The sequence below is a fragment of the Miscanthus floridulus genome, chromosome 12 (genome assembly GCF_019320115.1).
Source record: "Miscanthus floridulus cultivar M001 chromosome 12, ASM1932011v1, whole genome shotgun sequence".
Lineage (NCBI taxonomy): Eukaryota > Viridiplantae > Streptophyta > Magnoliopsida > Poales > Poaceae > Miscanthus > Miscanthus floridulus.
In genome coordinates this window covers 68,734,636-68,753,402 of record NC_089591.1, presented here as the reverse complement: position 1 = coordinate 68,753,402, position 18,767 = coordinate 68,734,636, and the positions used below count along the sequence as shown (strand labels likewise).

Sequence of the window (18,767 nt, the reverse complement as noted above, 5' to 3'; positions counted from 1 at the left end):
TTCATTATCCCCGTTCGTGTGCCCTTAAACCCGGCTTGATCCGCTTCTTTTTTCATCCGGAACAATATTTTTCTCTCACAAATTCCTCCAGAATACCTCCAAACCATCCAAATTCCTCCAGAACCATACCATCCGAACGGGGCCAAAAACTATATGACACTTATTTCAAGTAATTTGCACGCCTCGCAAATCTGATCTTTGCAATCATTCGAGCGATGTAATTGAGCCTAGAGCCGAAGCTAGTGTATCCCCCTAAAGACAACCCACAAAAATGTTTTTAGGTGACCATTGTCAAAAATGATTTTGTTCCTTGTCGTCAAATTGCCCAACAAAGAGAAGCACCACCAGCCAATATAGGTAATTATGTTTGTTGCCTCCCATTTTAGACCAACTATGGAACAAATGTAAACTACTTGCTTGCCACAGAAAATGGACGTAATGACACTCAAAGAATAAATATTCCCCATCTTCAAGTTCTCCATCTGATTCCGATGTTCTTAACGTGTTTATTACAAACTTGCACTCCCTCAATTTCGAAATATAAAGGGTTTTGGTTTTATCCTAAGTTCAGTTCTTCGAATTTGACTAAGTCTATAAAAAAGTAATAACATTTACAATATCAAACACAGTTCCATTAATTTCATCATTGAATATATTTTTATAGTACATTTGTTTAATGTTAGAAATATTTTGCAATTTACTTAAATGTGCCCAAACTAACACCGAACAAATCTAAAACAGAGCAAGGGATGAGTGGCCTAATGAGTAAGCAAACACCTTTTATTTTTTTGAGCAACGAGTAAGCAAACACCTTACCAGTCCTAAATTAGAGCAACCAACTTCACAGACCCGGCCCAACAACCGTTTCCATGGCGCGGAGAAGTAACGGAGAGGCCTTTTGGGCCCTGACGAAAGGACTGAAGGAGGCCAGGCCACGTACGGCGTACGCAGCTAGAAGCCGGCGGGCAGCAGGATAGGCTGCCGATTTCATCGTCCTCCCTCGGCAAAGCTTCAGCTTCCCTTTCGCCGAACCCAATGGCAGCCATGGCCGCTCCCTCCGCCGCCCTCTCTGTCTCTGGTGAGTGCCCCCCAGTCTCAGCAGCTCATATCTTGCTCAGATTGCATACGCGTGGAGGCATATTTGGTCATCTCCACTGCCCACAGTCTAAGGAATCACTAAATCGCTCTCTGCTAAGGATCTAGTGGTTCAAGTAGCTATCTTGCTAGTTCTGTGTTGTATTTTATCGGCAGTCCTCACTGGTGAGGAACAGATGCACAGCGAAAAAGTATTGTGAAGGGGGAGGTAAGTCAGGGAGGGAAAGGGGATGGGGGGATTTTTTTTTTCGTGGTCCTGTTAAGAAATTAAGTGCAATTGATTGAAGCGTGTGCTACTCGGGCCTGTTTGGATACAAGGCTAATTGCTAGCTAGCTCAAAGTTAGCCAAAATTAGCTCTAGTGTATCCAAATAGGAGGGCTAATAAGTGGACTATTTTTTTAGTAAGTATTTAACTAGTTGTTAGCCAACTTGCTAGCCAACCTAATTTGAGCTAATTTTTAGCCCCAACTAGTATCTACTAGCCATGTGTATCCAAACAGGCCCTAAAGTGCCAAAATATGTTATATATAGAAGGTTAGCGAATTCGCTATTTGTTTTTGGGGAACTTTCCAGAAAACTATCAGTGTAAGTAATATGAAGTGATAATTTGACCCATTCTGAACGAAATAATTCAAGATGTTGTGTTTACTTGCTTAGCGACAAGGTGGAGCTTGTTGCTAGATATTGGTTTGTGAGTTGTATTGAATCCGTGGTGCATTTGTTGCATGCTCTTATTGTCTTTAACTTTTCGTTCCTTTTGTTGTGTTTTGTCCAAGGTACGGTGCATACAAATACATTCGTCTGCAGGAACAACAAGCTAAAGTCAAACAGAAATCGTTTACATCTTGCATGTTCCTTCAAGTTCTGAGAGTACAAATTATTGTAGAAAGTTAACCATCTGCAGAGCACAGAGGTTGTGTTTTTAATCCATGGCACTTTTTCTCTTCATATATGCTTGTAGACAGAATGTAGACATAGGCACAGAGGCGACAGAGTTACCCTTAATTTCCGTCTTTAGATACAACACTTTGTGTTACAGTGTTACAGAGTGATGCACAAGAGTTCCCAATCCAGTTATCTTTTTTTTAGCTGGAATTAAGCCTGGTCTGTTTAGAATTGATGGCTTTAAGTGTTCATTTCTATCTACTCGCACAACAATCGAACATTATTTGATCTGGCAAGAGTGCACAGTGCTCAGTTCAGTTGTCTTTTAAGCTGAAACTACATGTGAGTTGATTTCAAGTGTGACTATCAATGCTCATTTTTTACTCTAGTCACATTTCAATTGAACACCAACTAGCAATTGAAGTTTCATTCTAATTGAACAGTTCATGTCAGGCTAAAATGTAAGCAATCTTGAAGATAGCTAGCTTGGATCATGGTATAACATTAGAACATCTTGAATTGGTTCAACATTCACTTTCAACTAGGTCTGATTAATTACTTTGTAACATTTTGGCAGAAGTGTTGAAAGCATCTTCCTGTATTACCTTTTCCCTCCTTTTCACTTTGTCTTTAGATCATGTCCATCCAAATCCACATATAGTGTGCAATACATTTTCAGCTTCATGCTTATACTATTTGTGTAACTATCTTGTTATACAGTGAAGATTCTAAAGGTGGGGGAGGATTTTTGGCTGGGTTTCTTATAGGGGGAGCAATCTTTGGAACACTTGGATATGTCTTTGCTCCTCAGGTATTACCCAATCTTCAAGTACTTTTCACTGGTGCATGTACAGAAAATCCCTGTAAAAGATGCCTGTAGAATCACCATATTTGCTTAGCAATGCTCGAAGTAGCCAACAGAAACCTATAATGCAATGTCTTCCTGAAGGCAGAAAGAAAGTTTCTCAATTTCTGATCTCGAAAAACTCAAATATATTCTTCTAATTCGCCATGGCAGATTTCTAACTAAAATATTGTGCATATGAGCTACTTACTAATAGTTGATAACTGACGAAAGAAATATCTGTGTTGGTCTACACTAATCTTGCTCTAGATGCTATTTTTTTCCAGATTTTCTTGTCATATAACTACTAATTTGAAAAGTGGTTGCTAACTGCTCAACATACTTGAGCAGATCAGCAGAACATTGGATTCTTTGTTGGATGAAAATGGACAAGATAGCGAATCTGATGAAACTGGCCTCCAGAGGGTGCCAAGACGGCAGGGTCAATATTATGATGAAGGTTTAGAGGTATGGACCCAAATGTACTTACTTTTTTTTGTTTGACAGGTAAGTTTGATAGCTAATATGCTGAGTGCATCCAGAAAACTCGTCAAACTCTGGGCGACAAGATAAGCCAACTGAACTTGGCGATTGACAAAGCTGCCTCGCGGTTGAAACGCGTCACTGGCAATGGGGAAAATGAGGCTCTGAAAGACAAAACAGAAGTAGAACCATCCTAAGAACTTGTACCTTTTCAGTTTTGTATCATCTGAAATTCTGAACTTCTATTTATGTAATTCAACTTCCTGAACACATAGTATTTGAGTTATGATTTTTGCTCGCGAGTCTCAACTCTACACACTAATTTACAAGTTACTCATTTGATTAAAAAACAGCTGCTCAGTAAATTCTGCTGTAAATATTTTCATGTGGGATTCTGTTAGAAATCAAATCGATTTAAAGGGATGCATGTATCTTTTAAAACTTTTGATGTCAACTAATTGGATACTCATTCAAATGAACTTGCAGATTGGGATTTCCTCATTGAGCGATAATGAGCATGTGGTGGAAGATTTGAACGAACATGGTTTTGTGCAAGGTGAAAGTGCTACATGATCATCATTCAGGAAAAGAAAGTGCAGCAATAGTGTTGCAGGTTCATGAGGTGTGACAGAATGCACCGTTAGAATTTTCAAAATTTGCCGATTTTCAGACCAAGAAGTGTTAAGATAAGGCATGGACTTTTTTTTTTTTACTTAAATCCAGGGAAAAAGTCTGCATGCAAACTGGAGAGATGAAGCTGGATGGTATGTTTAACCAATCGCATTAGCAACTAGTATCTTTTTCTACTAGTGCGATTTTCTTTAAAATTTTTAGCCGTCGTGTTGAAGTAGTAGTTCTGTAATAAGCCGAGGAATCAAAGGACTTGTATTGATTAGCTTGATGCAGTCAATGTACTTTCTATTTGTGTGCTGACGCTAGACGCTTCGTGATTCCGGATGTCTATCGCCTTGCAGCTTCTTGTTGTGTCTTGTGTGGTGCCCTATTTAGCCCGTAATGAGTTTCTGGGTGCAGAGTCAGGAGGGTGCTGAGATTAGAGAATACTACTTGAAACTCCTACTGAAAAATTGTCAAATTGTTCTTGTTAGCTCTACTGGGCATCAAATAACAATTTCGTTTACATCAACAATTCATCATGCGTATCGAAACTGACTTGTTAGTTTTTCCATGAAATGAAATATCCATCTACCATCGAGGTTCCTGAAAACTTAAGACAAACTAGCAAAAATGCCCGTGCATTGCAATGGGACGCATGATTTATTGCTATGATTCTCGGATATCACTATCTATGTTTATCAAGTTTATTAATTAGGCTTAATCCAACCTTAAGTGAAACAAATAAATTTTAAGACCTGCATGTTTGGTTGGTGGAGATGCACAAAGAAGAGATGCGAGTCTGTTCACTCAAATCACGGAAACTATGCATATTGCCCCGCTGCTGAACAATTCCTTCGTAATTAGGAGAACAAATGATTAAGCTTGTGTGGTTATTCGTTTCCTATAAATCAAAGGAATCAGTATGTGTAAACGTTATCAAGAGAGAAAGGTAGTAGAAAACCGGTAAAAATGTATAAACAAACTAATTTAGTCATGCACCCAAATATTTGAATTTTAATTATTTGGTACCTGTATTTTTTTTGTTTTTAATTAAAAATGATGTATATGTGCAAGCGAAAAGATACGCTAAGATAAACCTGTAATATAGAGAAAAAGCATTATTGTTGCCTGAAGCACAGCAGATCTGCAATCTGCTCACAAAAATCAAACATTAAATCTTTTTGGAAATGTTTTTTAATTGAAAACTGATTTGTATTGTCATCTTAAGTAATTATGAAATTAGTAGTAATTTTTTTGTAAAAACGAAATACTTATAACATTATTTTGAAGTAGTCTTTAATCTGATGAGGGTCTATTTGTAGTTCACTATAGATGGCAGGGTAGCTGGCTAGCCTAATCACTGTAGCAAAAGCTTGATTTCACCATTAAATCTTCATGCAAATCAACATCTTTATTGTTTTAGCCCCCCTATCCCGCATCGTGCATCCGCCACTGCGTGCATATAGAATAAAGGTAGGGGCGAGATTGAGAAATAGGTAAGCACTATGCTGCGCACCCAGTCCATGGGCCATGGACTAGCGGCGGGACGAGGGTGCGGTCCACCACGGACCGTGTCCATCGCGAAGGGTTATGGGTTCTTTTAATTGTGGCCATAGATCTTAGAATGGACGGATAAGGATGTCTTTATTTATATCGGTATTTAGATGGTATATCTTAATTTATTTTTCTAAAGGAAAACAAACTTATTTAGGTGTGACGTAAACGTGATGTCATCGAGCTAAGGAGCATTGGAGCAAGGCACGGGGCTACTTGCTTCGCTTGCTCTCGCGTTATCGCTGCACGCGTGCAATGGGTGGGGCGTGCGCCTGCGTGGCTGCACGTGCCTACGAGTGAGCTGGGTTTCTTGCACGAAGAGAGGCGAACGGGCCCAACACGAACGCGGGAAGGAATAAAAAGATACGAAACAAGAAAAAGATACGGATAAGCGGACAAAAAAAAAACAGAATCCAGATCAGAGTTGACGAAAAAATTTGCGGCAAGAAATTTTGCCTCTTTATTATTATGTATAGATATAGAATAGGAGGTTACTTGAGTCATGAAGGTGTTGTTCGTTTCTCTTATAATCCGTCTTGTTCAGCTTATTTTTTTCAGCCGAAACATTATTTTTCTGTCACAACAAATCAGCTGAAATAATATTTTGGCTTATTTTTTCAGCGAAGCGAACCGAGCCGAAGGGTGTGCCGCCATGACACCACGAAGTGAAATTGAAATAAAAATATACAGCTATTACATATAAATACCGTTTGTAAGTTACATGAATGTTAAACAATTCAAGGTGCGCTGGGCTTCTAGACTTCATAGTTTGCAGCCGGCCCCAAAACTGTCGGAAATCTATGCAACCACACCAGCCTGTTGATGACTATATTAATTATTGTAAATAAATATATCTGATTAAATCGAGGCAACCAGGGCCTTTTTATGTGGGAAAATTTGAATACTGCCAGCCTCTCTTTCCTCTTGTCTCCGCCATTCGGAGGCCTGTTTGTCCTTCTCTTACACCCTGTGCTAAAACGCCGGGCATTCGTTTCCAATCAATGGCAGCTCGCAAAACCCATGCCATTAATTATTCGATGAGAAATAATTATGAAATAGACAGAAAAAAAATCACACATCATCACGAAGACAACCAAAAAAAAAAATCAGCTCTCCATGATGTTTCCGATCACGGCCACCAGAGGCGCAGCTCCAGGTCGACGTCATTGTCTTCCTCCTCCTCGTCATCATCATCACTCACGTGGCAACGGTCGTGCGCGGGCGCCAGCGCCACCGGCCCGGAGAGCAGCACTTCGCCGCTGGGAATGAGGACCGCGCCGGCGGCATTGGAGTTCAGTATCGGGTACAGCACCGCGTACTTCGCCGCGCCCGTGGTGGCGTGGGGCGTCTCGTCCGTGGCCAGCGACGTCGCGGCGCCTCCGAGCTGCAGCTGCGCCGAGGCGCTGCCGCCATGGTGGCCGCCGCGCATCCTGGCGCGGTCCCGGCGGTGCACGTTCATGTGCCCACCCAGTGCCTGCGCGGACTTGAACTCGCGGCGGCAGAACGCGCACGTGTACGAGCGCGGCGGCCACGCCCCGCCGAGCGCGTCGTCGTCCTCCGCGACGTCCTCGGGCACGTGGCGACTGATAGCTCCCGCCGTCGCTGGCCAGCCCCACATCACGGCGGGCTTCAGCCGGTGCTGCAGCAGCTGTTGCTGCTTCAGGAACTGGTGCAACGTGATGTGCTTTACGTGTGCATGCTCTACGCTGCTGGTAGGCGCCATTGATGGAGCTAGCTCTCGTGCTTTCTTCAGTTCACACGGCGACGAGACATGCGGGCGGTTTCGTTGCCGGGTATTTATCCTACTGGCACAGGGTGGTTGGAGTGAACAAGAGACAACAAGAGGAGGAGAGCTTTGGTTGTGTCACCGTGTTATGTGCTTTTGTTCCTGTCTGCATAGGTGAGACACGCAGAAGGCTGTGCACAACTGCCATGGGTTGTATCACCTGTGGATTCTGGGGGCTCAGCCGTTGGAAGTTGGAATAGCTAGGGTAGGAGCTCCAGCCACAGCTGTGGTGCACTGCCTTCTTCGGTTTGGTTGCAGTACGTTTTTTGCATCTGTGTTGGGATCAATGAGGTCTAGAATCTGGGTGAAAATGAAGTACCATGTTTCATTCTGTTCTGGAATCACCAGTATTAGCAGCTGTTCTTGCATGATGCCCTATGTTTTTGTTACTATTCCGTATGGCTAATCAGCAGAGACAAGAATTTCTGCAATAACTACTAAGTCTACAAGGGTGAGAACTGAGAAGTATACATCCTCTGCAAAGGCTACCTTTTGTTATAATGCTACTCCTAAATCACACCTTTAACAAGCAGCTCGTTTAATATGTAACACCTTTAAAATTTCAGGTTAGCATTCACTAACAATCTTAAAAGGAATTGATTTGCTCCTTTTTACTTAATCTGGTTCCTTGAGTCATGCTCTTTCTGAATAGCATCTTTTGATTATGTTCAGGGACTCTCGTTTGCTGACGGACTGTCCAGTTTAATTTATTTGTTTTCCCCATACAAAGTAAACTAAATAAAAGAGAAAAGGTTTCTCTGTGCCTTCTGTGGTAGACGCATGCATGTAACCGGGGAAGTTAAAATGCATAGGAATAAACAGCTGATACTAGAGCATCCGGTAGTCCGGCATAATGCTGCCTACATTCAGAACCAGGGCAGCAGCTTCAGAATATCAGTATTAATTTGCAGATAAGTAGAAAGGAACACTTGTACAATAGTACTATAGTGACGAAGATAACGATGACCTCCTGTCCTGCAAACATGTACTTGCAAGAAAAAGATCCAAGACAAGTTAGTAGTAAATACTAAATTAACAGTCTGATAGTACACTTAAACTAGGGACTTTTTTGAGCTGCCATTGGACTGAAAGTTTCAGACAAGCCGAGTGAATCTTTCCTGAGTAATCAAACTAAGCTAACATAACAATCACAGGCAGAACCGTGTCTGTTCTTAAAATAATTTATCCAGCAAGCTGTACATAGTGTCCTGTACAGCTATATATTGATAGATCTTTGGTTACTTCGCCTGCAGCATGTCCTCGCAAGAACTCCCTCAGACATTAGCTTCTAGAATGCATACGTATGTTTCAGCTTGTTCCAACGGAGTTGCATTCAACTTTACATGTATGTTTCCATGTCCTGGAACAGAGATAACATATATAGCATATATAAATACATGTGCATCTAATATACATACGGTATGCAGGTTGCGTCGTGGTCCTTAGTTAACTAAGGTTACGTTGTCGATGAGGTCAAATATCTCTGTCGAGCGAAGAGAGTCTTAGTGCCTGTGCCTTCTTGTCGTCCTCGTCTCTAGCTGTAAAGTCTTATTTGTATTTTGGAGGCCGGCAGTACAGCCTGTTCGCTGGATCGTATTTGACTTATAAGTCCATGACTTATCAGCCAATGAACAGTATTTTTCTCTCACACCAAACCAGCCAACTAATACTTTTAACCATGACTTATAAGCCAAACCAGCCCAAACGAACAGGGACGATATGCTTCGAAGATATACCGCTTTAGATCCCAATTTTTTAGCAGAAAACGAGTTTTTTTATTACTATAGGAGTTTGTATCAACTGACATTATTTTGACATTGATACATGCTGCATGATGTATGTAATGCGTCATCAGTTAGGTTAGCAACACTTGATCCGAGGGAAAAAGACCGTTTCGGACATATTTATAAGAAAGGACACAGTAATCACACAAACAGTAGTGGACAGAGTCAAGTAGAAACATTATTAGTGGCGTGCCTATTGGTGTGCTGTGCAAAACGTGGTGGCCAGCTATTCAGCTGCGTCCATTGGTTAACAATGGAATTCTATTCGAGAGAAAGAGCTACTCTATTTTTGCTTTTGAGGTGGATGGATATTAAGCATCTTGAAGAACTATCCGTGTCAGTTATTAAAAGTAACTAATAATTTTTGCCCGCTTTCTGCATGTTAGGTGGAATTAAAGCTAGGGCAAAATTTGTCACTGTTTAGCCAAAAGAACTACTATATGTAAGCTGGGCATCTTCTCCGGGTTTTCATTTCCCCAGGCAGTGGCGAATCTAGGATTTTGTCTAAGGGTATGTCGTCCAAAAATTTTCATATACAATTCGGTAAATCTATTTCAGTAATTCGATAATAATTGTAAAATTGACAACATGATTCGGTATATGCGTAATATGCACTAAATAACACAATAAGGCTTAAATTAATGGATTAAGTTCAAACCATTCATTAAGTATAGTATAAATAGTTCAAAAGCCACACCGATAATTGAAATAAGGCATAAAAGAGAACCAGAGACTTACAATGCTATTTTTGTGACTATTTTATTCGACGCTTTTGAAGAGACATAAATATATTGATTATATTATCTTCATCAACTTCAAAGAAAATATCCCGCTTAATGAAAGTGACTAGACAGTCATCCAGAAGACTATCTCCCATCTTATTTCCTAACTTTGTTTTCACAAAAACCATTATAGAAAATACCCTTTCAACTCTTGTCGTTGCCACAGATAGAAGTAATACCAATTTGAGGAGCTCATAAACCATATCGTACACTTTGTGCCTCTTTGTTTAATAAGCTTAACTGAGAGATCAACAATATTGTATAGTCCTTTGAATCTATCATCCTGTCTCATGTCATCAATATAATTATCTAGTTGCAATTCAAGTTTGAGCAAATTATTATTTGAGAACTCTTTAGGTAGAACTCAGCTAGTCTACGTAGCTTCTGTGTATCAAAAGAAGCAAATGACTTGGAAGGACTGAAGGCCGACATACAAGACAACAACTTCATATTAATCTTGTCATACTGATTATCATGTTCTTGACTTATTTGATCAATGACACCAATATATACATCTCTTCTAAAGTAGTCATCATTGGTTTGCTTTCGGGCACAAGCTTTCCTTGCTGATTTTTCATAAGGAACATAATCACCATCTATAGCAGGAACTTCAACACCATGTTTATCGCAAAATGAAGTGACATTCTCAAGAAAATTATTCCAACAATTAGACCTCAATTCTTGCATTCTTTTCTTTGCCACATTAGCAAGTGATATTGCATTAAGAATATCTTGGTCCCTTCTTTGCAAACACTCAGATAACTCATTTGTATATCCAAGAATAATATAATTAAGTGTGCAAAGAAAACAAACTCAAAGTTCTCAAACGCTCCGGTCACAAAATGTATACAGTTACCTAGAGCATTGTCCAAAACATACTTCTTCACTTCTTCATTATTTCCGGCAAGAAATTTTAAAAGTTCAATGAAGTTTTCCTCTGTTGCTAGATTCTTCACTTTCATCATGTCCACAAAACACCAACCCTTGATGCAAAAGAAACTTGATACACCTAAGTGAATAAGTCAACATTTTCTTATAAAGATAAAATCGTCATCACTCTACTTCTCAATATTATAATCAATTGCTACCTTGGGATTTGTAAAGCCAATGTATCTCTCTTGAGCTGCAATATGTGCCTTAGAACCCATATGTTTGCGAAGTGCTTTCTTTCCTATATTCCAATTCTTCCAGCCATCAACAGTAAATGTGTCTGACCCAATACCCTTCTTGAACAAATAGCATATGAAGCAAAACACATCATCCTTCTTAATACTATACTCAAGCCAATCATTATTGTACATCCAATAATAGTTGAATCCCCGATCCCTATCTGAAATCTTTCTTTTTGAAAAATCATGTGCAAAAGGTTTGAATGGACCTTTAATAATATATGCTCTTCGAATTGCATCTTGATCATTAACAGGATAGTTTAGAATATGACGTCTTTCACCTAGATCATGTGGAAGGCGATTGATGTTATAAACTGGTGGCAGTGAAGACGGTTGTGGTGGTGGCAGTGGCGGTGGCATAGGATTTACAATTTTCTCAACTACTCTCTTATGAGTCTGCTCTTTCACCACAGGTTCAACCGGATCAGGATTAGAAGTAGCAGTAGCTGCCGCTGCCTTCTTCTTTGCTGCCTGCTTCTGAAAAAGAGATGCAGTGTCCCCGTTTCTCTTCATAACTGCATAAATATTACAAAGAACACAGTGCCAAATAATTAAATAAATTATGCTTGCACGATTGAACTCTCACATGCGATTATGGATCACTCACATGATACGAGTACTAAACAAAAGATCAATCTAGATTGACTCTGATGTTGGGAAAAATCCTCCACCTCGCCACGGGATAGATGATTCTATAATTTTAGCGCTAAGCAATTAGCAATTAAAAGTACACATGAATTTTTTAAAAAGTCGAACAACAAAGATTGAATCTCACCTGAACAATTCCGATCACAAATTCACCTAGACGCCGGTGGCCGGTGCCGTCGGAGGATAGGGCGAAGGCCGAACGGGACATGAGGTCACAAGGGCGAGTGGCCAGTGCCGTCGTAGGGTAGGGCGACAGACGACGGCGTGAACGATCTGTATTGGCGTCGGTGTAGGACAGGGCGAACACTGAAGTCCAACCGACGCGCTGCCTCGATCCGTAATTCCGTATTGGCGTCGGCGTTGTTGCTTGGTCCCGTCTCCGTCGCTGGCCACATGGGCCGCGTTCCTTCTTGGGCCTCACGCTCGTTCGCGGCTCGCACTAGCACACGCTCAGGCAGTCAGGCTCGGCTCTAGTATACTACAGCAGATGAGTGTATATGTGTATATATACATATATATATATATTCTTGCTCTATTGCCGGAATTGCAGGGTATGCCGGTGCATACCCGACATACCCTATAGCTCCGCCACTGTCCCAGGCATATGCCAGAGTTGAACTTAGGTAATCTCACCGACAGTATGTGGTAACACAAAACCAAATGTCATCATGCACGTCATAGATAAGCAGACGTTCGATGAGATTGAGATCCACAGGTAGCATACACATCTTGGATCAATTTGTCCGTACGGCACGAACATCCCAAAGTATCCGCCGCCAGCCGGCCAAGGTGCCATAAACCGACCGGTATCCCAATTCTTAGTTATTATATATATAGGGAGACATATAGTACTAAATAAATACGGTAAAAGACAGAAAAATCAAGAAGGGTCCAGGCTGTCTTAGCTTAGAACAGAGGTAATCTCCGATCAAAAAAAAAAAAAAGGAACAGAGGTAATCTATCAGAATGACATGAAGCCCATAATGTGTTTTTTTTAGAGGTAGAAGCCCATAATGTACAGGCCCAATAACTTAATAACTGGTCTGGATGGGAACTGGGCTTACTACGGCCAGATAATTCTAGCACAACTGGGCCAGACTTGTGAGGACGCCACATGTTGCGCTCTCTGGTCCAAAGGGATGATGGAGGAGAGGCAGCATTTTTACGCGCCAACCATCATTTCACTGTGCTGGTGCTGAGGCAGTTTTAACGAGCGCGCACGGGCACGGCTGCTCGTCGTCCTCTACCACCGCGTCGACGGCCAAGGGCCAATGGAGTGCGCGGAACATGGCGAGGCGTGGGGGGTTGTTGTGGAACGACGCAGCATGCACGCACATGCGCGCCCACCTCGGCGGTCGCGCCGGCTGCACGGCGCAACGTGCGACGGGCAGCGCCCGGCCCGGCGGCGCACCCCCCCTCCTCTCTCGATCTCCATGATGCTGCGTGGACACTCCAGGCGCATGCGTGCGTCTGTGGTGGCCCCGCGCGCGCGCGCGTTTAGGTCGTAGCTAGGGGCGCTCGAATATCTCGAGAGAGCCGCGCCCGGCCGGCCGGGCTGCCGGCCGGCAGCCGCGGATGCGCGCGCGGAGCTAGCTGGGAGGCGTGGTCCGGAGATGGGACGCGCGCGCGCACATGACCGCATGCACAAACGCCATGCCATCACGTGCGTACATGGTGGAGGACGATCGATCTGTGGCTCATCACTACTCCACTGCTAGCTTGAGGTCAATTGTAGCTGGCTGCCGGCAGGACGGCCAGCCCAGCCGGTTCATCACACGCACACAGTGGCCGCCAGGTCCTGATCGACTGGTAGCTAGCTAGTAGTTCATATAAGGACCAACCGAAAGCACGAATAACGTTGTGGGATTCGGATCCGGCAGAGGTATAGATCGAGCTGTATGCCAAGAGTCACATCGTCGGTAGTACGTACTCCAGTAGTACGTAATTCGTAATTGCGTTGCGTGTTTATGGTTCATCAAGTTATAAACTAAGCTCTGCGTTGGAGTAATTAACTAATAATTGTACTTGGAACAGGGATTGAACATGATAGATGACCTGAGTAGAAATTAATTAACCATATAGTAATATTAGAGAGGGATGCAGAGAGCATATAGTACCACTTAACTATTTGCATTGGTCACATATTCTGTTTGCAGAATCAAGCATCGATCCATCGTCCACAGCTAGCAGCAACCGCAAGCTAAGCCACACATATCTAAACTATGTCATGTGTGGAGAGGGATCGGATATCTAGCTGGAGATGACAGGGCTGAATACATATATAGCTAGCTAGCTAGCTAGATTTGACATGACATATTAATAATTTATTTATATCACTAAATTATGGAGTTGAAAGGGGTGACAAATCAATCATTATCAATCACAAAGGGGTGTGCACATACACAATCAACTCCTGGTCGGTTAGTATTTTTTCTGTCGACCATATAGATGTAAAAAATACGCATGCATTTCCTTCAGGTCAACACCCTTGATCGCACTAAGCTTCCATCCTCCCATCTGCGCCTCATTTCATGTCCAATGTCGTCACTTTATCAAAGGTCGTCCATATGCTACTACGCGTAAAATATACTTAGGTCATTAATAGGTGTAGTGCTTATCTTTAGTGGCCATTTAGCTAAAGGTTCCATCCACCCTGGCAAAGATGCCGTTGAACCCTAAAATAATCGCGAGCTACTAATCGCTCATTGGCTTTTGATAATAGTGGGTGTGGGGGAGGGAGAGAAGCTAGCTTCAAATGGCGACATGATTAGGTGGTGCGCCTCCGGGCAAACAAAGTCTATGCAGAATCTTTTCATCTTCTTTAATCTCGGTTATCCCAAATGCCTAATAAACTATAACCGGCCGTTTGTTGTGCGTACATGTGCGCGAGCTCTCATTTTCCTCTCATTTGGCGTCGTCGTCACTTTGTGATGCTTATTGCGCATGCTGATTAGGGGCATGTTTTGTCGCCTTCATCGATCTTTGAACAACCGTTCCAGTTTACTTATCATCGTCGTGTAAGTCTCAAATCAGTGGACATCTTTGGCCACTACGTTACATGGCGCAAATGCTTCGCATATATATAATCATTTCTTATACAACTCACAAATAAATACAACGATAAATCTAAACAACAATGATTCACATATTGTATACATTAATCCTTAGTACATGTTTGATAAAAAAATATCATAAAAAAATTCAATGAGTAAATATTAGTGATGATTCTCTGGAAGTCTAAAAGATTCACTGAAACAAAAACAAATTATAATAAGCCTTTTAAGTACTTCATTTAACTATTATTATCATATATATATTTGCTGGTTCACTGCACATGCATATATATTACTTACTAGTGAAGTGTATATTGGCTTCTTTCAACCATAAAACCATATAATATGACTTTTGACTACTTTTATAGGAAACTCTTGCCCAATGTTAGCAAACATATGTTCAGTTCATACACACGAACTTGCAAGTTGCACTTTTACCCTCATATGTACATTATTCACAGTGGGGTAGGTGATAAAAAAGTGGCTTGCACATTGACCACAAAATAAAGATTGACACAACAAATGATGTTGATGTTGGTGGGCTGTAATCAAGTAGTACTTACCATATTTTTAAGTACTAGTAACCTACAAAATGATCTTTTGCTGTTCACCATTTAATATAATGTACTGCCTACTACAAAAGCGTCTAACGATAACCAACTTTCCATATGTTTCCTTCCCAGTCAGATAATATAGTTGATTTGTCTAGACTTCTGTGCACACATAGTATACATAAATTAAACAAGGTGCTCGTGTACTCATTAGATTGTATCACCAACGACACATAATATATATAATTAAAAAGGAAACATAAGGCTGTAACTCTATGCAGTTTGCTTGACGGGTAACCCCTTCTCATATCTAATGTTATCCGTGGTTATATGAACTTTTGTGGCAATAATCTAGTATTTGACTTGAATTGGAGCTAGATTTTGTGGTGTTTTTATAAACGTCGACACATGGTGCTAGCTGCTAATTCAAGGAATTAATGGACATAAACTATATGTTAGGTCATGTGGCTGAATTGTTTGCACTAGTTACTTGTAACAGTGACTAAAGCCAGCAGAAAGAACCGGCAAAGAAGAGATAAACTAGAATTAGAAGTTACTTTTAGTACCAACATGAGAGTTAGTGTAGAATTTTCTATACCTTTAATTAACTTATTACTTTCTTGGTGACACTATATTAAGTATGCAGTAGTATCCTCATCATTGATGATTGAACAACAGAATCTTCCAATCCGTTGGGCATCTACAAATAGAGTATATATCAGTAGGAAAGGACGCACATCGCATATATAATTAAGAAGCAGAGACAACAAATTTTGAAAGATGGAATTAAACATATCCCATCCTCTACATCCAAGAATGCATATGGCTGATACTTATTACCATAGGTGCACACAGATGGCGGGGAAACTTCGGTCAAATTTAATTGTTCTCAACAAAAAAAACTTAAAAAAGAATGTCTGCCTTTAGCATAATCAGTTGCCAAAACACAAGCTATATCCAACCATGATTAACAAAGACCTCTATTGTGGTGATCGACTTCCAAGGCACGATACGTTCCACACACACGGTCTTAATCCTCCTCCTTCTATAGTTCTACACACCAGTAGCTAAAATTTTGTCTAGTGTGTGGTTTGGATAGAACCTACACATAATAGTCTCTCCGCCCAAAATTATATGTCGTTTTAGCCTTTCTAGGTATATAACTTTATTTTAGTTACGTGCCTAGATATACGCTATGTTAGATATATATAGTAGTAAAATATATAGCCATAAAAGTCAAAACGATCTATAATTTGAAATAGAGGAGTAGAATATATTTTTTTGTCTATCACACACAACAATGTTGTTTTAGCTAATAAGCCACACATATATAGCTCAACATAGCGAAGAGTACACATATGTTTAAGAAAAAATATTCTATATCAATATATACAAGCGCACGTGCATTGTTTGTGATGTGTTCTTCGTGCTCTCTAGATATTACTAATTTTGGCATTTACGGTATGAATACTTATATAACTACAAGATCAGTTATTTTCTCACTTTTTTTAGTATAAGGGCAGCTCCAACAGTTTTAAAACAACTAGCTAGAACATTTTATTCGGTAAAAAAGAGAGAATGATAAGGTAACTCTTCGTAAAAAGCTAAGCTCACATATATACTTTTCTATGATTCAAGCGTTTATGTTCACATGTTTTTTTTTCTATACTACCCCATTTTTGTCTTTTTTTTTAAAAAAAATCATATGATTTTTTTTTCTCGAGGATATGAGTTAGCCCAAGTGATTGTGGGCGTTCCTAGGTGTACAACACATGGATGTGTGTGGGTGTTGCGTGTGGTGTGCGTGCTGTGTCTCCAAGCTGATGTAGTACTACTCGATAAAAGAAAAGGGAGAAGAAATTAACCTGCAAGCCGCCTAGCTAGGGATGAAGCTGGCTAGCCGACAGCATTTCTCGGTGACATATCCGAAATCACGAACGACCATGGGCAGGGGCTACCAGCCACCCCGGAGGTTGGACTTTCCCGGTGTTGCTTTCAGCTTGTGTGGCCGGAAAACAGCGACATGCCAACCAATACACACAGACTAGCTAGTGGCGCGAAACCAAATTATATGACCTGCGCTTGATTGATGTGTGAATCAGCAGAATTTAACCCTGCTGTTGCTGCAGAATTATTGCATGCATCGATAATTCCATATGAACGCGCTCGCCTCCGTCGTCCTCGACATGGAGCTAGCTTTACCAAACTGGCCTCTCGCCTCCTGGTGGCCGGAGTGGCGGCAGCGTCAGTGGCGGCGTCTGTCTTCTTCCTCGCTCGCTCCTGCGCATGCATACGTATGTTTGCCATGCTTTGGTCTCAGCAGTCGCGGACTCGACGAGGGATTTAGCTAGGTTTAATCACGCCATTAGTAGCCCTCGCTCTCGGGCTTATCCTCACGCCATTGGGGAAAAGGCGACGTGCTTGTCGGGATTAGGGACCATGACGCGCACAATTAGCGACGACGACTAAACAATTGGCGTTGAGCCTGCTGGTGCTGGCCGGGGCTACTATACCTTGCTTGCTTTGCTTACCTAGAGCGCCGGATCGCTAAGCTAGCTTTCTTTAAAGCTAATAATAAAGTTGTCACGCGGATTAAAAATAGCGCAACTGGGTACCAGTCACCGTCCTTGGAACCACCACTGGTCGCAGCTGCTAGCTGCCCAAGATCTAGCTACTAGGGCATCTCCACCGATGACCGATCGATCGGCCACCACGACGCGCCCCAACGGACCGGTCAAAAGACGGCCAAAAGAACGACGACGGCACCTCATTAGCTCGCTGGCCGGAGATCTCGAGCTAGCGCGGCAGGCTGGTGCTTGTGCGGTGCGCGCGCCCATGCCGGGCAGATCGATCAATGAGCTGGTGGTGTGGAATTCACGCGCCCGTCGATCGATCCATCACTTGAGTACGTATGTGCTTCCGTACATAATGTCAATTAACTACGAATTCAGTGTGGACATGGAAAACTGGTGTTGATTCGACAAGTGCAATATTATATTTCTAGCAGGGTTTAGAAATTTAAGATAAAAGAGGCAGTCTAAAATAAACACCTGACTTGTTCAAGAACCAGATCGAGAAGCAGCGCATGTGTTTCTCAACAATAATACAAGGTCAGTTTGGATCCAACTCACCCCAACTTCACCATTTTTTTGGAGCAGTCAACTCCATGCAGCAGAAAGTTGGAACAGAAAAAAAAAAAATGCTCCACATATTCTGTTCTCTGGTGGGTTTCTCACTTTCTCCAGTTATTTTTTTTGGAGCAAAGAAGAAAACCTTATATTGAGCGGAGTGGTCCTAGACAAGCCTATAATGCTATGCCAAAGATCTAGCCAGGCATAAAAAAACTACATGCATTAAATGTACTCCTTCATGTACTACACAAATACTCCTTGTGGAGTAGAAAGTTAAGTACCAACGTGCTTAAGATTGATCTGTCTGTCTCAAAATAGATTAACTTCTAGCAAAAAAGTTATCTCAAAATAAATCAACTTCTAGGATGGTCCTTTCCTATCCCTCC

At 41.6% G+C, this 18,767-nt stretch overlaps 2 protein-coding genes and 1 pseudogene across 2 annotated transcripts; 1 reads left to right on the top strand and 2 right to left on the bottom strand.

Annotated features, from left to right (window-relative positions):
• Positions 1-944: 944 nt before the first annotated feature.
• Positions 945-4,284, top strand: LOC136497557 (uncharacterized; annotated as a pseudogene).
• Positions 4,285-6,606: 2,322 nt separating this feature from the next.
• Positions 6,607-7,200, bottom strand: LOC136496652 (zinc finger protein GIS3-like). Its single transcript, XM_066492380.1, has one exon. The coding sequence runs from the start codon at positions 7,198-7,200 to the stop codon at positions 6,607-6,609; it is 594 nt and encodes a 197-aa protein (XP_066348477.1).
• Positions 7,201-10,887: 3,687 nt separating this feature from the next.
• On the bottom strand, positions 10,888-11,511 carry LOC136496063 (uncharacterized). The gene has a single exon (XM_066491793.1). It carries the CDS (start codon positions 11,509-11,511, stop codon positions 10,888-10,890), a length of 624 nt encoding a protein of 207 aa, XP_066347890.1.
• Positions 11,512-18,767: the final 7,256 nt, after the last annotated feature.

Excerpts from the sequence above, each read along its gene's own strand:
- LOC136496063 (XM_066491793.1), bottom strand. The coding sequence starts at position 11,511 with ATGAAGAGAAACGGGGACACTGCATCTCTTTTTCAGAAGCAGGCAGCA.
- LOC136496652 (XM_066492380.1), bottom strand. The coding sequence starts at position 7,200 with ATGGCGCCTACCAGCAGCGTAGAGCATGCACACGTAAAGCACATCACG.